We start from the raw sequence: 14,501 nt of genomic DNA, 5'->3' as shown, positions 1-14,501 counted from the left end.
ATAGATACCAATGTCTGTCTGGTAGGGTAATTTTATACCTTTTAAAATATGAAGCTGTTTACAACACATTAAATGTGCTGATGCATTTACCACTTCACCATTTCAAAGACATAATAATAATAATTTTTTTCACACACACATTTTTTATATATATCTATATATATATCTATAAGTTAGATTGTATCATATTTTACTTTCCTTAAATGTGTTTGTGAATTCTTTCTTTTTCTCTCTTTTTTCTAAAGGTTCAAGATCCTCATTAATTGTCTCCTCTCAGTACTGATCTGGACGTCACCATGGGACGCAGGGATCACCCCTCCGTCCTGACCCCTGCCCTGAGGCTAGCAGTCGTCACAGTCATCCTCCTCGTTCAGATCCAGCCCTCGTTGGCTGGTGCCCCTCCTGAGCCGAACTTGGGTGGCTCAGTTTCCGCAGTATCCACCAATAAAACGGAATGCAGCTTGGCTGAGCGTTGCTCGAAGGGCGTGGTCCTGCCTATCTGGGAGCCCCAAAATCCATCATTTGGTGACAAGGTTGCCCGGGCAACAGTTTACTTTGTCGCTCTGGTCTACATGTTCTTGGGTGTGTCGATCATTGCTGACCGTTTCATGGCATCAATAGAGGTCATCACGTCGCAGGAAAAGGAAATTACCATCAAGAAACCGAATGGGGAAACCACGACCACAACTGTTCGAATCTGGAATGAGACCGTCTCCAACCTCACCCTCATGGCTCTGGGCTCTTCGGCTCCCGAGATCCTACTTTCTGTCATAGAAGTCCTGGGTCATGGGTTCAATGCCGGCACACTGGGCCCCTCCACCATTGTGGGCTCTGCCGCGTTCAACATGTTCGTCATTATCGGGATTTGTGTGTATGTTGTGCCTGATGGCGAGACGAGGAAGGTCAAGCACCTGCGCGTCTTCTTCGTCACGGCCACCTGGAGTATTTTCGCCTACATTTGGCTCTACCTCATCCTGTCTGTGATCTCACCTGGTGTTGTGCAGGTGTGGGAGGGGCTGCTAACATTCTTTTTCTTCCCCATCTGTGTGTTGTTCGCCTGGGTGGCCGACCGCCGCCTGCTTTTCTACAAATATGTGTACAAGCGCTACCGCACGGGAAAGCAGCGCGGCATGATCATTGAGACAGAGGGCGATCGTCCACTTCCCCCTAAGGTATACATAATATTACCACAAACTGTATATGTGCAGTGCTTAAAGCAGACGTAAACGTATGTTTTATATGATGCTCTCCACGTACAGTGCATTGAAGTCATCGAAGTGATAATTTACTTCATGGGAAAAAGGGATTTGTTATGAAACACATTTTCAATGAGAATTGAAATACACTCACATTTAAACACATAACAAAAACTGTAAGATTAAGCGTCTTTGCTTACATGGTTATTATAGATTTATCTAAACCCCTTCAAAGCATGCACACAATGTTCAGTTGACTGTCAGGTCTGTACCAGTAGAGACCAATTGGGCCAATTCCAATTCCCATCTTAACCCTCAAGCTCAACCCTTAATCTTAACTGGCCCTCAAAACCAAGTGTTGAGGGTTATTTTGTCACTTAGAAATGGGACACCCCTTAAATGCAGATAAGTCTTCAGACTGTAGGGGGCAGAATAACGCGAAAGCTGCGTCCAGCCCTTAAACTTACCCCTCAACTTAATTTTTCGGAGAATCGGGACAGCACTTGCACTAGCGGGAGCGTGCATTTTTGAGATTCAGGCTTAAGATTGAGGGTTAAGCAAGGAATTGGAATTCACCCTTGTTGCTTGAAATGATTGCTTGATTTCAATCTATGGCACTGAATAAAATGTCTTTCTTCTCCTCCACTTTACTAGGTGGACATTGAGATGGATGGCAAGATGCTGAACTCTCATGGTGTTGACTTCCTTGATGGTCCACTCGGTTTGGATCTGGATGAGAAGGATCTGGATGAGGAGGAAACCCGCAGAGACATGGCCAAGATCCTGAAAGAACTCAAACAGAAACACCCTGACAAAGAGGTGGGCAACAAAGCTTAAACAAGTACTTCACATAAACAATGACCGTGTGAAATACTGTCCCTGCTTCTCACATCAGGGCTGTTTTTCTCACTTAAGGAAATGAAATGACAAAATAACCAGATACAGATTACACTCTCTTTATTAGCTTCTTTTATCAAAGTGTTCATGGTGATGAACGCAGCTGAGCTCTCAACAGCCACTCAGATTAATGTGCTAATTATACAAGAAACTGATCCACCATGAAACAAACACACAAGTATAAATATATAAACACAGTTAATTCCTTATAACAACAGTTTAGTCAACATAATGACTTATGTCGGCTTATACAAACATAACTTTTTGGATAAGAAGTAAACGGATTATCATAAAAAGCACAAATGCTCTAAAATATATGCATAGTAATCTTATATTGTGTGGTAAAGTTTCTTCTCTTAGTTTTTGGACAAGGATTAACACAATGTCTCTTCTTAGATGAATGAGAAGGCCGGCTAAAACATTGTTTATGCTTTTGCCTTTATCTCTACCTCACTTACCATTAGGGTGATTACCTCATAGTCAAATACAAGTGTTCATTTTTAGTTTCCTCGTATGTTGACATAAAGATTTCAACTATTATAGCTTTCATTTGACCTACATCTATAGCTTAAAACGGTTGGATTCCCAAGTCAGATCCTCTTTTTGTTTTAGGTAATTCTTACTGGTGACACCATTTTCCTGACCGACCTGATTAATAGTGAGGACTGTGAAACTATGCCATTTTGTATGCAGAGGTTCTTATGAGTTTATTATAAATGTATTTTTTTTTACAACTAATTCAGTCTTATGTTGTTGCAGCACAGATCTGTGCCATGTTATGTTGCCATACGCTCTTGCTCTCTATGTTCAGGATTTAGAAAATAACCAACTCAAAGCTGCTGTCAGTTGTCACATCCATGTAATATAGCTCTGTATTCTATCAATGATCTTATGTGTCTGTGTGGATGGATCTGACAGTAAATCTTTAAAGTGTACGGGGTCCTCTCTGATTGTGAGGTTAGACTGTTTGTCCCCCTTCAACAAACACTAAAATGCAATGATTCCCTTGATCTCATAAAGTTGAATAGATGTTTGCAGTCATGAATCTGGATTTTGCACATCTTGTGTAAGAGCTCACAAAGCCTCGGGCAATCTGATTCTTATTACTTAATAAAAAATAAATCACAGACACGTCATTTTAACAGCATGAATAATGAGATCACAAGGTAGATAAACGTTTGCATGTCAATGTTCTTCAGTTCCGTTGTATTAAATCAGACATGTTATTAAACTAGATTTTTCCCCTAGAAGACACTGTAACACATCCACTAGTGGTTCTGGCAAGCATGATTTCATTAAGTGCCTTTGTTTTTGCTTACCAGGTGGAACAACTTATTGAGCTTGCCAACTACCAAGTCCTGAGCCAGCAGCAGAAGAGTCGTGCTTTCTATCGTTGCCAGGCCACCCGGCTGATGACAGGTGCTGGCAACATCCTGAAGAAGCATGCGGCCGATCAGGCACGGAAGGCTGTCAGCATGCACGAGGTTCGCTCAGACATCGGCGATAATGACCCCATCTCCAAGATCTTCTTTGAGCCTGGTTCTTACCAGTGCCTCGAGAACTGTGGCACAGTGGCGGTGAATGTGGTGCGGCGCGGCGGCGACCTGGGCAAAACTGTTTCTGTGGACTACCGGACGGAGGACGGAACAGCTAATGCCGGCTCCGACTACGAGTTCACAGAGGGCGTCGTCTTCTTCAAGGCTGGCGAGACACTGAAAGAGATCCGTGTGGGGATCATTGACGATGACATCTTTGAGGAGGATGAGAACTTCTTGATTCACCTAGCCAACGTCAAGGTGTTGTCATCAGACGGCGAAGAGCCAGAGGAAGGCGAGTCAGCTAACCACGTGGACTCGGTGGCCTGTCTCGGCTTACCCTCCACAGCCACCGTCACCATCTTCGATGACGACCACGCCGGTATCTTTACATTTGAGGAGCCTGTATGCCATGTCAGCGAGAGCGTCGGCACCATGGAGGTGAAGGTGCTGAGAACCTCTGGGGCTCGCGGCGTGGTCGTTCTGCCGTACAAGACGGTGGAAGGGACGGCGCGAGGCAGCGGAGAGGACTTCGAAGACTGTCATGGAATCCTGGAATTTCAGAACGATGAGATCTTGTGAGTAACATTTTCTTTTACGCTCTCTGTTTGTGTGAAGTTGCAAATGTTTATGCTGATGATTTTGAGGAAGTGTGGGTGTGAGTGAGATGTGGTGGTCGCAGTGGACGGACTGCTCAATGGGGACTCAACAAAAACAACACTTTCTTGCCCACCTGTTTTTGTTTTTTTTCCAGCTTGACATAAATTCTTTTATCTTCATCTGTCTGTTTCATCCTTCTTTACTTTGGATTCTGTTGCGCTGCTGTTTTTTGTCTTCAGCAAGATACTCTGTTTTCTGCATGCTGGAGAGCTGCATAGTCAGTACCATTAGTTACCTTTGTTGTCATGTGAGATGGTATATGGTTTGAATTTTAAGTTGGTAGGTTGTCAGCCAGTCACCTGATTGGACTGTTCAGCGCTGGTTGCTGGAAGCATATACAAAACAGCAGGAACATAAACAAACAAGCAGCAGGGAACTGGAGAAACGCCAAGAAGGAGCATATTTCTAGTCACCTTAATTGAGCTACACAAAGAGATTCTAATAAAATGTATCCCAGTTGGCCTTTTAGGTGGCTTTGTACTGTGTGAGAATATCCCAGAGCAACCTTTTACGCAACTGACTGAAGGGTTTTTGTCATCTGTTCCTGTGTGAAAAGATCTTGAAACTCTATTTAAGGATCCCTGCTGTAAAATGCCTCAGCCACAGTTCAAAGCTCTGCTTGGCCTAACAGAGAGGGGTTATTATCTGACCGTAAGGTTCATGATTGCTACATGACCACATTTCAGGATGCCAGCTGCTTGACTCCGCATCCTAGTCCTCTCACAATGTGGTAAATTAGCTCTATGAGCCAAGTGTTTGCATGAATTCACCACTTTAGGTTAAAACCAACAGACTTTTCTCTTATTCTGTTCTTTAAATATCTCATAGGTTTTTTTTTTTTTAATTTCACTCTTTTATTTGATCATTCGGAAATTAGGAGTTAATGTGATAACCTGCGTAAAAACGTTGACAAGCGATAGCTTTCAAACCTGGTTTTGAATAAATTAGATGATCAGTGTCTTCTTGGGTCTTTAAGTATTTTTAATTTAAGTTTCTTAACAGCTGACATGAAGCTCACGGAGACATTTCTAACATGATCTGTCAGTGCAAATCTCCAGGTTTATGACATTAGTCTCTCAATTTGTTGTTCACAAGCAGTGGTGTTACAGTGTCAGGATGACAATTTGCCTTGTGTGCTGTTCATTTGACATTTTGTGTTGCCAAGGGCGATCATCGAATGGATGATGTGTGTGTTAGATCGTGTATGAAATTGCTTATTATTGGCTATTTTGACACAGACTTTATGCACATGCAGCATTGAATACACGTGCATACTATTCACTGGGCAATGCTCTCACAATGAGAGTTGATATTATTTTTTTTTTTTAAGGTGACATACAGTGGTCCTGTTGCACATAAATGTTAGTTATGGAGGTCTACTTACATATATTAACTTGTTTTTATGGTCAAAAACCTCCTAGTTGCTGTACGAGCCAATAGAAATCCTCTTTTCTGACGCTGTTTTTCTGCTGCGAGATTTCAGAATGAACTTTCACCCCCAGAAGACAGAGTCTTGTGATTGGCCAGTACTATCCAGCACATCGTCATTACCGCTTTAGTTCCGCTTTAAATATAATTTGACACAAATCAAGGGAGAGCGGTAGTTTGTGTGCTGACGACTCAAAAAGGTGGACAAGTGATCTCTGTCCCATTCTCGTCCTCTATCTCTCTCTCACACACACATATATAGACACACATTTGTTGGGTAAGTGTGTTCAAGATGTCAACAGGAATTACAGTTTGCTGTAAAGCCTTCTCATCATGGTGGCCCATAGGCCTGTAAGACTTGAAGCTTTAGCGAGGATACAATAAACTTCACAGTTTTCTGCCCTGTTTTACGATCCGAGGCCACGTGCTACTTTACGGGAGTTGTCAGTGGTCGTTGAAAAACTGCAGCCTGCTCTTGCAAAATCCCGTCAATAACGGATATTAGACTCATCATATTAATGGGCCTAATTGCAGATGTCCCAAGTGCTTTAAGTACATTAGTTGCATGTTCTAAATATATTAGGTTATGATCCAACAACTGTAGTTTGAACGATTTCTTGTTGTTTTATTTAATCACTACCCTCATTTGACCTGACTGCTTCTTTTGAGGTTTCCTCTGAGATAGAAGTTTGGCTTCTTAGAAAGCTTGAATGAGGTTGGGCTTGTCTGCTGTTGTGGGCTTGTAAAGATTTAATGATGTGATGTGGGTCCGTAAAAAAAAAATGTAAAAACATGTTTAGACATGCAGGGGGGAGGAGTTGAGGAGAAGGTTTGCTTACAGAGCTTGAAATGTTCAGCTGGTTTTGGGATGGGTTCGTAGGACATGCATCAAAGTGCACTGTCATAATGAGTGAACGGGGGAGATCGTGTCGTAGTAGTCTAAAACTTTGTCTGTCACGTCTCTGCTGTTTTTGGTCAGATTTGAAGCAGATGTCGGCAGTGCTGTCGTTCTCAGCCTGTGGCAGGCCGCATAGTTTCCATAGCTTGTAGCTCTTACAGCCAGGGCTAAGTGGGTTTTAATAACACTTTGTCCAAATCAAATGATGGACCGTCCTTCTGGCTATCCTGGTAACTGTGTGCAGGCCTGTGTGTCCATGAGTGTGCTCTCGAGACTCGTTCCTTCCAAATTTCAGAGTCATGCTTATTATTTATGTGGTCTCTTTTCCATATTTGTTTCCATATCTCAGCGACATGTACATAAGACATGCTAAGGAAAATGCTCGGCTGTTCTTTGTCTCCCGAGTACAGTTTCACAACTTTAATGTGACCTGAGTCAAAAATAACGACCATGGAAAAAAAGGTCACATTTTTGCGTTGTTTTCGCAAAACCACAGTGAATGTATAAAAACGTTTTTGCAACACATACATTATGAAGAATATCCAGGAAACTGCCACATTCTATGTTTTTTCGGAAATCTTGTGTTCCCACAGAAACACAGTGTGCACAACGGGCTCTGATATGTTCCCTTTGGGAAAAACTAAGGCAGAAAATAGCTGATCTAATTAGATTTACCTCCAGGCTGACTCTACCCTGATTTTGTTTCTCGGATAAAGAGAGAGGAAAACAGGGGAGGGAGCGATATAGCGGAGGTATAGCGAGGGAGATGAAATGATTATGGGGATGAGGATGTGACACATTATGGATTAGAAGTGGGAGTAAGAGAAGTTTTTGACTCCTCAACGGGTCTTAAATTAACTTTACATTTTAAATTAACATCCCTGGTTTTTCCTCCCATGCGTGTCCCTGGTGAGTGAGGGAAGTGTGTGTGAGAGAAAATAAAATCATCTCAGTTTCTGGCTTCAATGGAGTAATTCACTCACTCACTGAAACCCGTTTGTGTGTGTGTGTGAACTCTGCTGTCCAGCTTGTGTGCACTAATACAGATGGTTTTCATCAAGCTTATGAAAGTTTATTTTAATTTTTACTACTACTACAAATACTATTACCAGTACTATTGATCCTACTACTGCTACTGCTGCTAAGTTCTACTGTTGACTGCAACCACTGCAGAAAAGTTTATTAAGATAAAAATGTTATTTTGACAAATGTCAGATAAAAAACGTAAACACCCCAGATAATTGTGGTTCTTAATAAGCGGGAAACCAATGCATCTCTAAGTATGTTTTGTTCACTTTGTAAACACTATTTTCCCAGCCATTACCTCTCCTATTTGTACTTCCACAGCTTATACTATACTATTATTGCATTTCCTGGCTTTCTCCGGCCATCGCAACAGTTATTATTACTACAATTAGTAACAACACCACTGTTTCTTTTGCCACTATCTCCAAAACCACTAAACTTTGTACAAAGTGCCTTTAAATAATCTATGAGGCAAATTGGCATTGTACAAATAAACTTTTATTTGATCTGAAATAATTATGAGCAGATAGGTTTCAGCTTGCTTTATTGAAAACTGACTTTTTTTAATTGCACGTGTCTTTAAAAAATTAAATATATCCATTAGGGATTCCCAGAGCAAGGCTAGCTCTGCCACAAGTGTGTGTGTCCGCTGTGTGTTCTGTCACATGACAAACCGCGCTGGGAACATGCAAATTAATAAATTAATTAGCAGAACAGAGAACTGAATAATGATCTAAATAACTTTTGAAAATCATTTCCTATTACACGTGTGCTTTAATAGCTCTGCTAATTCACATACTACTGCAAACTAACATCATATCATCTGTCATATACGAGGATCAGTTTTATCCAGATCAACCCAAGAGGCTCTACTTTTATTAATGATGGTCCAGATGGAATTACCAGACCACTTGATGCAAAATAGGCCAGCACTTAAACTTTCTTTCATAGCTGTTGCAATGACGCTGTATTTTTAGACAGAAGAGAGAGTCAGGTTAAATATGTATTAGTTTGTTAAATGTGTAATGAATCCACGAACTGTATGGTTCATTAGTTATTAATGAAGCCGTGTTTCCTTGGCAACAGGACACATACAAATCCATTAAGGTCAAAGGAGATGAGAAAACGGAGCATGAAGGTGGATGGACACAAATAGATGCATTTATAGACACAGATTGTCTCATGCGTACACACACATACACATGTGGAGGTTAAGCACACCAAGAACCAGTGAACATGCACGCTTGGTTTTGAGCGTAGACCCTTTGACCCTGTTAGTCTCACATACACAAACACACAGAGAGAGACACTTTTTTGCACATCCTTCATTGAAGAATGTGGGATACATCTGGGATGCAATCATACATTTCCCATGATTTCTAAAGTGCCTTTTTGTTTATGTTGCCATTTCCCTGAATGATCAGATAAAAAGGAGCAGTTTATGCTCAAAACAAAGCAGTTTGTACGACGTGACAGAAACGGAAACAGACCTACATTTTCACACACCTTTTCAATAGCTGATGAATAATGTAATTCACGGCACCATGCAAATCACACGGACCACCGTCAAATCGACCCCTAGTTGTTAAACTGAAGAATTTACACAAACAAAACTTAAAACGGGAGACTTTGCTTTAATTCTGCACACTTCAAACACACAGGGTCGCACATAAATGCACACACTCCATCCCAGTGTGTAACACACACACACACACACACAGACCATGCCTTATGCGGTATGGAGATTGTGTTCTCAATGACACCTCTCGCCTGTGTGTATTTGTGCATATCAGAGTGCATGTGTTTAACTGAGGGCATGAAAGTGAGTTTTCATGGCTTTACACACACACACATTTCGCAGAATGATTTTTGTAACACAGTGTTACCCAACCCAGGTCCTCAGGGAGCCCTGTCCTGCATGTTTTTGATGTTTCCTCCAGCACACCTGACTCAAATGAGTGGGCTTTTGCAGAGGTCTATGATGAGCTGACTGTTTGAATCAGGCGTGTTGGATTGGGAAACACTGCTCGTCACGCATCCAAATGCAATTCGATTTGTGATTCAACTCTTCAGTTCAGTATTTGCTGTGAAATTTGAGCATTTCCACATGAGATGCCATCAAAATATTAAAGCTCCAGCGTGGAACCAACTGTGTATCGACCTGTGTGTGATTACCAAACAGTGTGGTCTCCTCGACCCTGCAGTCCATGACCTAGTTTTCTCGTACACACACACACACACATACAAACAGTGACAAAGAGATAAGAGAATATGTTACTTTGGTAAATTGTGTGTCTTTTATGTAACGTTACTTGTCCAGGCTGCATCCAGGAAACATAATTGGAGCTGCGTGGCTGTCATTAGCACAGGCAACTGTTGTCGGGCAACTCAGCAGTGGCAATTGCTCTAAGACGGCAAGAGAAGCTCAGCTTCCTCTGAAATGTCATCAAATATGTATTGTGTCGAATTTACATTTCAATACTAAGCTTGCACAATTAGCGACTAGAACATGTTAGTTCAAAATATGTTTTTTTTCACTGCGGTGAGCTCAACGTCAAACGACAAAAGCAGCAAAATCGTCACTTCCAGGAAAGCTCAGCTTCCACAACAGTGCATGATGATTGGAGGAACTGTCTGAAAGGTGGAAGCAGTTTTTGATTGACAGCATTGCAGAAACATACAGAACAGCAGAGCCTTTTCTGCGGGGAAGTCTGTAAACAAATAGCTCGTTTGCTCGGTAATATAGCCCATTTTGATTTGTACATTATTGCACTTCAGTTTTACAACATTATTATAGTTGTTTGTTTGGAGAACTTATTTCAGGATTTATGTATAAATAACTGGGCCTGAAATGAGCTTCCCCTGTTTCAAAGCAACCAACAATCACCACTGCTGTTCAGGGAGTAGCTGTGATTCAAATACAGAGTCAAAATGAATGACAAGGTTTATTTTTGGCAGTTTTCAGCCATAGTGCTGCTACAACAACAGTACTGTGGAACACAAAGAAAGCCTTGTGGAGACGGCATACTCAGTATTGTGTGAACTCATTTGACAGTGTTTTGCTAAGAGCTAAAGACATGATTGCATTTTTGACACCAAGCATTCATCAATCAAAAACGAAAGATTGAACTGCTTTTGCAATTAGCTAATGGCATTGTTTCAAATTGCAATTCCGATTTGAACGACGATTAATTGCAATTGATTAAAGGTAATCTGACGATTATTTGAGGCAACAAAACTGACTGGAAACGTCCATGCATTCATCCATTATCTACCGCTTTATCCTCCACCAGAGGGTCGCGGGGGGTGCTGTGTCTATCTCAGCTGACACTGGGCGGTAGACGGGGTTCACCCTGGACAGTTCGCCAGTCCATCACAGGGCCACTTATAGACACATAGAGACAAACAACCATTCAGTCACACTCTCACACCTACGGTCAATTTAGAGTGACCAATTCACCTAATCCCCATGTTTTCGGACTGTGGGAGGAAGCCGGAGAAAACCCACGCACACACACGGGGAGAACATGCAAACTCCTTGCAGAAAGGCCCTTGTCCCGAAGCTGTCCCAAACGGGGCTCGAACTCAGGTCTTCTTGCTGCAAAGGCAAGAGTGCTAACCACTACACCAACCGTGGGCCACTGGAAACATATCATCTGTAATTTTTGTAAATTTTGAGTACTCTGTTGGTGATTGAACACCATTTTGTTTTGCAGTGGCATTTTCTCATCTCACATTCCTCAAAAGTCAGCTTTTATAACGGGCTGTCTGCCACGATGTTTGTAATGAAGGAGAGTGCAATCAGTGTTCCAAAAAATCCCTCGTCAACATCATTACGTAATCCCATAAGTAGTTCTGATTCCTTCACTGTGTTTGACACTTAATCAGCACTGTCCCAGTACTCAAGCAAAGAAAAATACTTCAAACTTAATTTTTTTAAATTCCATAACCATAAGGAGCGACATTGACAATTCTGGGACGTGTCATTTTCGACCAAATAGCAGTGACTAGTGAGGATGTAGGAGTGTCTAAATCAGCCTATTCATTTTCGAGAAGAGAAGAGAGGTCAGCAGCTTGACGAATGAGGCCTAACCAGCTGCCTCCACAAAACACCATTGCCTTAGCAACCACTAGGATGGAGCAAGAGAGAGGGTAGAGAAAAACGAGTGATTTTGAAAGAGACGAGCAGAGCAGGCACAGGATAAAAGACAAGTGATGGAGAAAAATGGTGGAGGCAGGGCACTAATTAAGTTTAGACTAGATAGGGGGAAATATATTTCCTCTTTTTTGTCCGTATTGCAAATGGACTTGTCCTCCGTCGTGTTGTTGTTGTGTTTCACTGAATTTGATGCATCAGTGTGAACACGAGGTGTGACTCACTTTGCAGGCACGATTGCACAAACGCTTGCTGCTTCTGAACGAAACGACCTGCTGCTCTGTTCAAGTGATGTCAAGTGACGCAACCTGCACAGTTCGCGGGAGCCGCGATGAAGAAGAACAGTGCGGTTGTTAAGAGTAAACTTCAACATTCCTCCGGCTACATTGAGGCTCATTGATTTCATTGGCTTTGTTGCAGCTCTCTGCCTCCCAAACCCATTCAGCTGCTCGAGGAAAGGGTTATCCCATTATACAGCCACACCCATTTGTCAGCGATGGCTCCAGTTACAATTCCGCTGCACTGTTTGGGAATTCATCCGCTCAAACAAGTATGGGCAGTTGGATCAGCTGCATGAAGTGCCCTTTTTCTTTTAATTTCTGATGTCTGGATTTGTAACCGGGAGCCGTAACTGCTGCTCAGAGAGGACGATGTTGAAAACAAAAGGGCAGGTTTTTTTATGGACATGGACAAAAGAGGGTTGTGTTTGCTCATGATAACATGTTTTTATAGTCATGGCTTTTACTGTGAAAAAGCTAAACATGGTTTTATCTCTTATCAGAGGAAGTTAGTCCTAAACAATTATTCCCTAGTGGGGATGGGTATCGTTAAGATTCTAATGGTACTACTACTTTTATTGATACTGCTTATCGATCTACTTTAACAATACTCTTGTGGTTCTGTTTGTTACCTTTTTAACACATTTTTCTCATCAAGTAGTAATTTATTTATATTTATTTATTTAGAGAACTTTTGTCTTTGACTTTTTGTCTTCTCTTTGGCTTGGACTATCAGAGGTAAAGGGAGGTGTATGATGATATGCTGTAACTGCTCCAAAATGGATGGGCATGTGTCAGTTTGGCTATCAATTTCATGTGTGATTAATTCAATATACTGTATGTAAGGGGGGGCTTTGCTCATACTAGATTAAATAATTTCTATTTTCTCTGTAGTTCTACTCATTTTAGACGGAATCCATGAACAGACAGCTACATTTTTAACTGACTAATGGTTACTGTTCACAATTTTGTACACACACACACACACATCTTAACGTCAGCACATTAATACTATGTTATTTCAATAAATTTGCCCCAGGGCCTGTTTATTACTGGGTTTCTTTACCCATCCCTAATAACAAGTCGGCTCTTGCTCTGATAAGAACATTTAAAGGGATTGCCTCTGCCTTGATTCATGTTACGGGAGCAGTGATTGTTTGAGTGTCAGATCGCTGAGGATTTCTTTTTAAAAGGTTTAGTTGTTGGGCTTTATCTGCAAAGGACTACATTTGAAGTTCCAACTGCCACACATCTCACAAGTTAATGAGGTAACTCTCCCTGGGCATCATCTCTCTGTGCAACAAATAACCAGGTCAAACATCTCTTGTACTGGGTTGATTAAGAGTTGTTCAGTAATGAAGAACATAAAATGAGCCAGATTTAAACCCGGGGAATCTCCTCATCTATGATGTAGCCCTTTTTGCTTGGTGCTTATCAACATGGGGAAGCACTTTAATAAGAGTGCTGGTCTATTTCCCCAGCCTGTCTGCCTGTCTGCTCTAAGTAGTTTAAATGGATGACTATGAGCAGGCTAATATTATTATGGTGATGTTAATTTTTTGGCGAGCGGGGCCTGTGATATTGGAACTGAATCTCACCAGGTAATTTATCCTCCATGTTAATCACACAGGCTCCACAGAGACAGGAAGCCACATGTGTGTTTTGTGTGTGTGAATATGAAATTGGCAGGTGAACAGATGTAGCCGTTGTTTATGTCCCGTCTTCGTTGTCTACTCAGGCTACATCCACACGACCCTGTATGCCCGTCAACTCTGTTGTCTTAAACCTCAGGTTGCATTTGGTTATTTTCTCAGTTTTAAGTGGCTGATTGTCTATGTAATGGATGTCCATTAGTGGCTGAAATGAAACTTCCCAAAATAATCCTCACTGTACAACTACCTGTTTGCTGTTTTACTGGGGAAAGATGGAGAGATGTTATAGTGTCATGAGAAATAAACATGTAACAGGCACATCATACCGTATACTACTCTCTCCTGGGGGAAAATTAAATATTACATTGGGTCAGGTCAGGTTCGGGTCTCTGTTTTTTTTTGTTTTTTTTTTACAGTATGACTCAGGCAGGTCAAATCCAAAGACTCTGATAAAGGCCAGGTTTCAGTTTCAGTTTGGCATGTGCAGACTATTATTGTGTTCAAAGAGTGAAGGAAACCTTACTTCGATTCTTTGCTAAGCCACAAAGACGATGTTCCTGTATGCATGTTTTTCTTTGCCCATTAACTCCTGTTTTGCATGCAGAACACACTGCCTTTCCTTTTTTTCACTAGCATGCTGCTCTATCAGTGCAGTGTTGCTGCGGGTAACCGCAGCAAAGGCTGGTGCACTATGCAGTCAACTGCTGCCAGTTGTAGTAAAAGCTCAGAGCGTTTCACGCTCTGCTGCACCTCTCTTTCTCTCTGTCCTTCTCTG

At 41.7% G+C, this 14,501-nt stretch overlaps 1 protein-coding gene across 2 annotated transcripts in view; it reads left to right on the top strand.

Moving 5' to 3' along the window:
* Nucleotides 1-296: 296 nt before the first annotated feature.
* slc8a1b (solute carrier family 8 member 1b) overlaps nt 297-14,501 on the top strand; it is a gene marked incomplete at both ends in the record, with an annotated part of 119,087 nt that continues 104,882 nt past the window's right edge. For both annotated transcript variants that reach the window (XM_083898127.1, XM_083898126.1), the window contains 3 exons: nt 297-1,172; nt 1,851-2,015; nt 3,416-4,206. In XM_083898127.1, the coding sequence (XP_083754253.1) occupies nt 297-1,172; nt 1,851-2,015; nt 3,416-4,206 (1,832 nt within the window). The remainder of the gene's footprint in view (nt 1,173-1,850; nt 2,016-3,415; nt 4,207-14,501) is intronic.

The sequence above is a fragment of the Microchirus variegatus genome, assembly GCF_963457635.1.
Source record: "Microchirus variegatus genome assembly, chromosome: 11".
Classification (NCBI taxonomy): domain Eukaryota; kingdom Metazoa; phylum Chordata; class Actinopteri; order Pleuronectiformes; family Soleidae; genus Microchirus; species Microchirus variegatus.
Note: the sequence above shows the minus strand (reverse complement) of the source record. Positions and strands in the feature narration are given on the sequence as shown.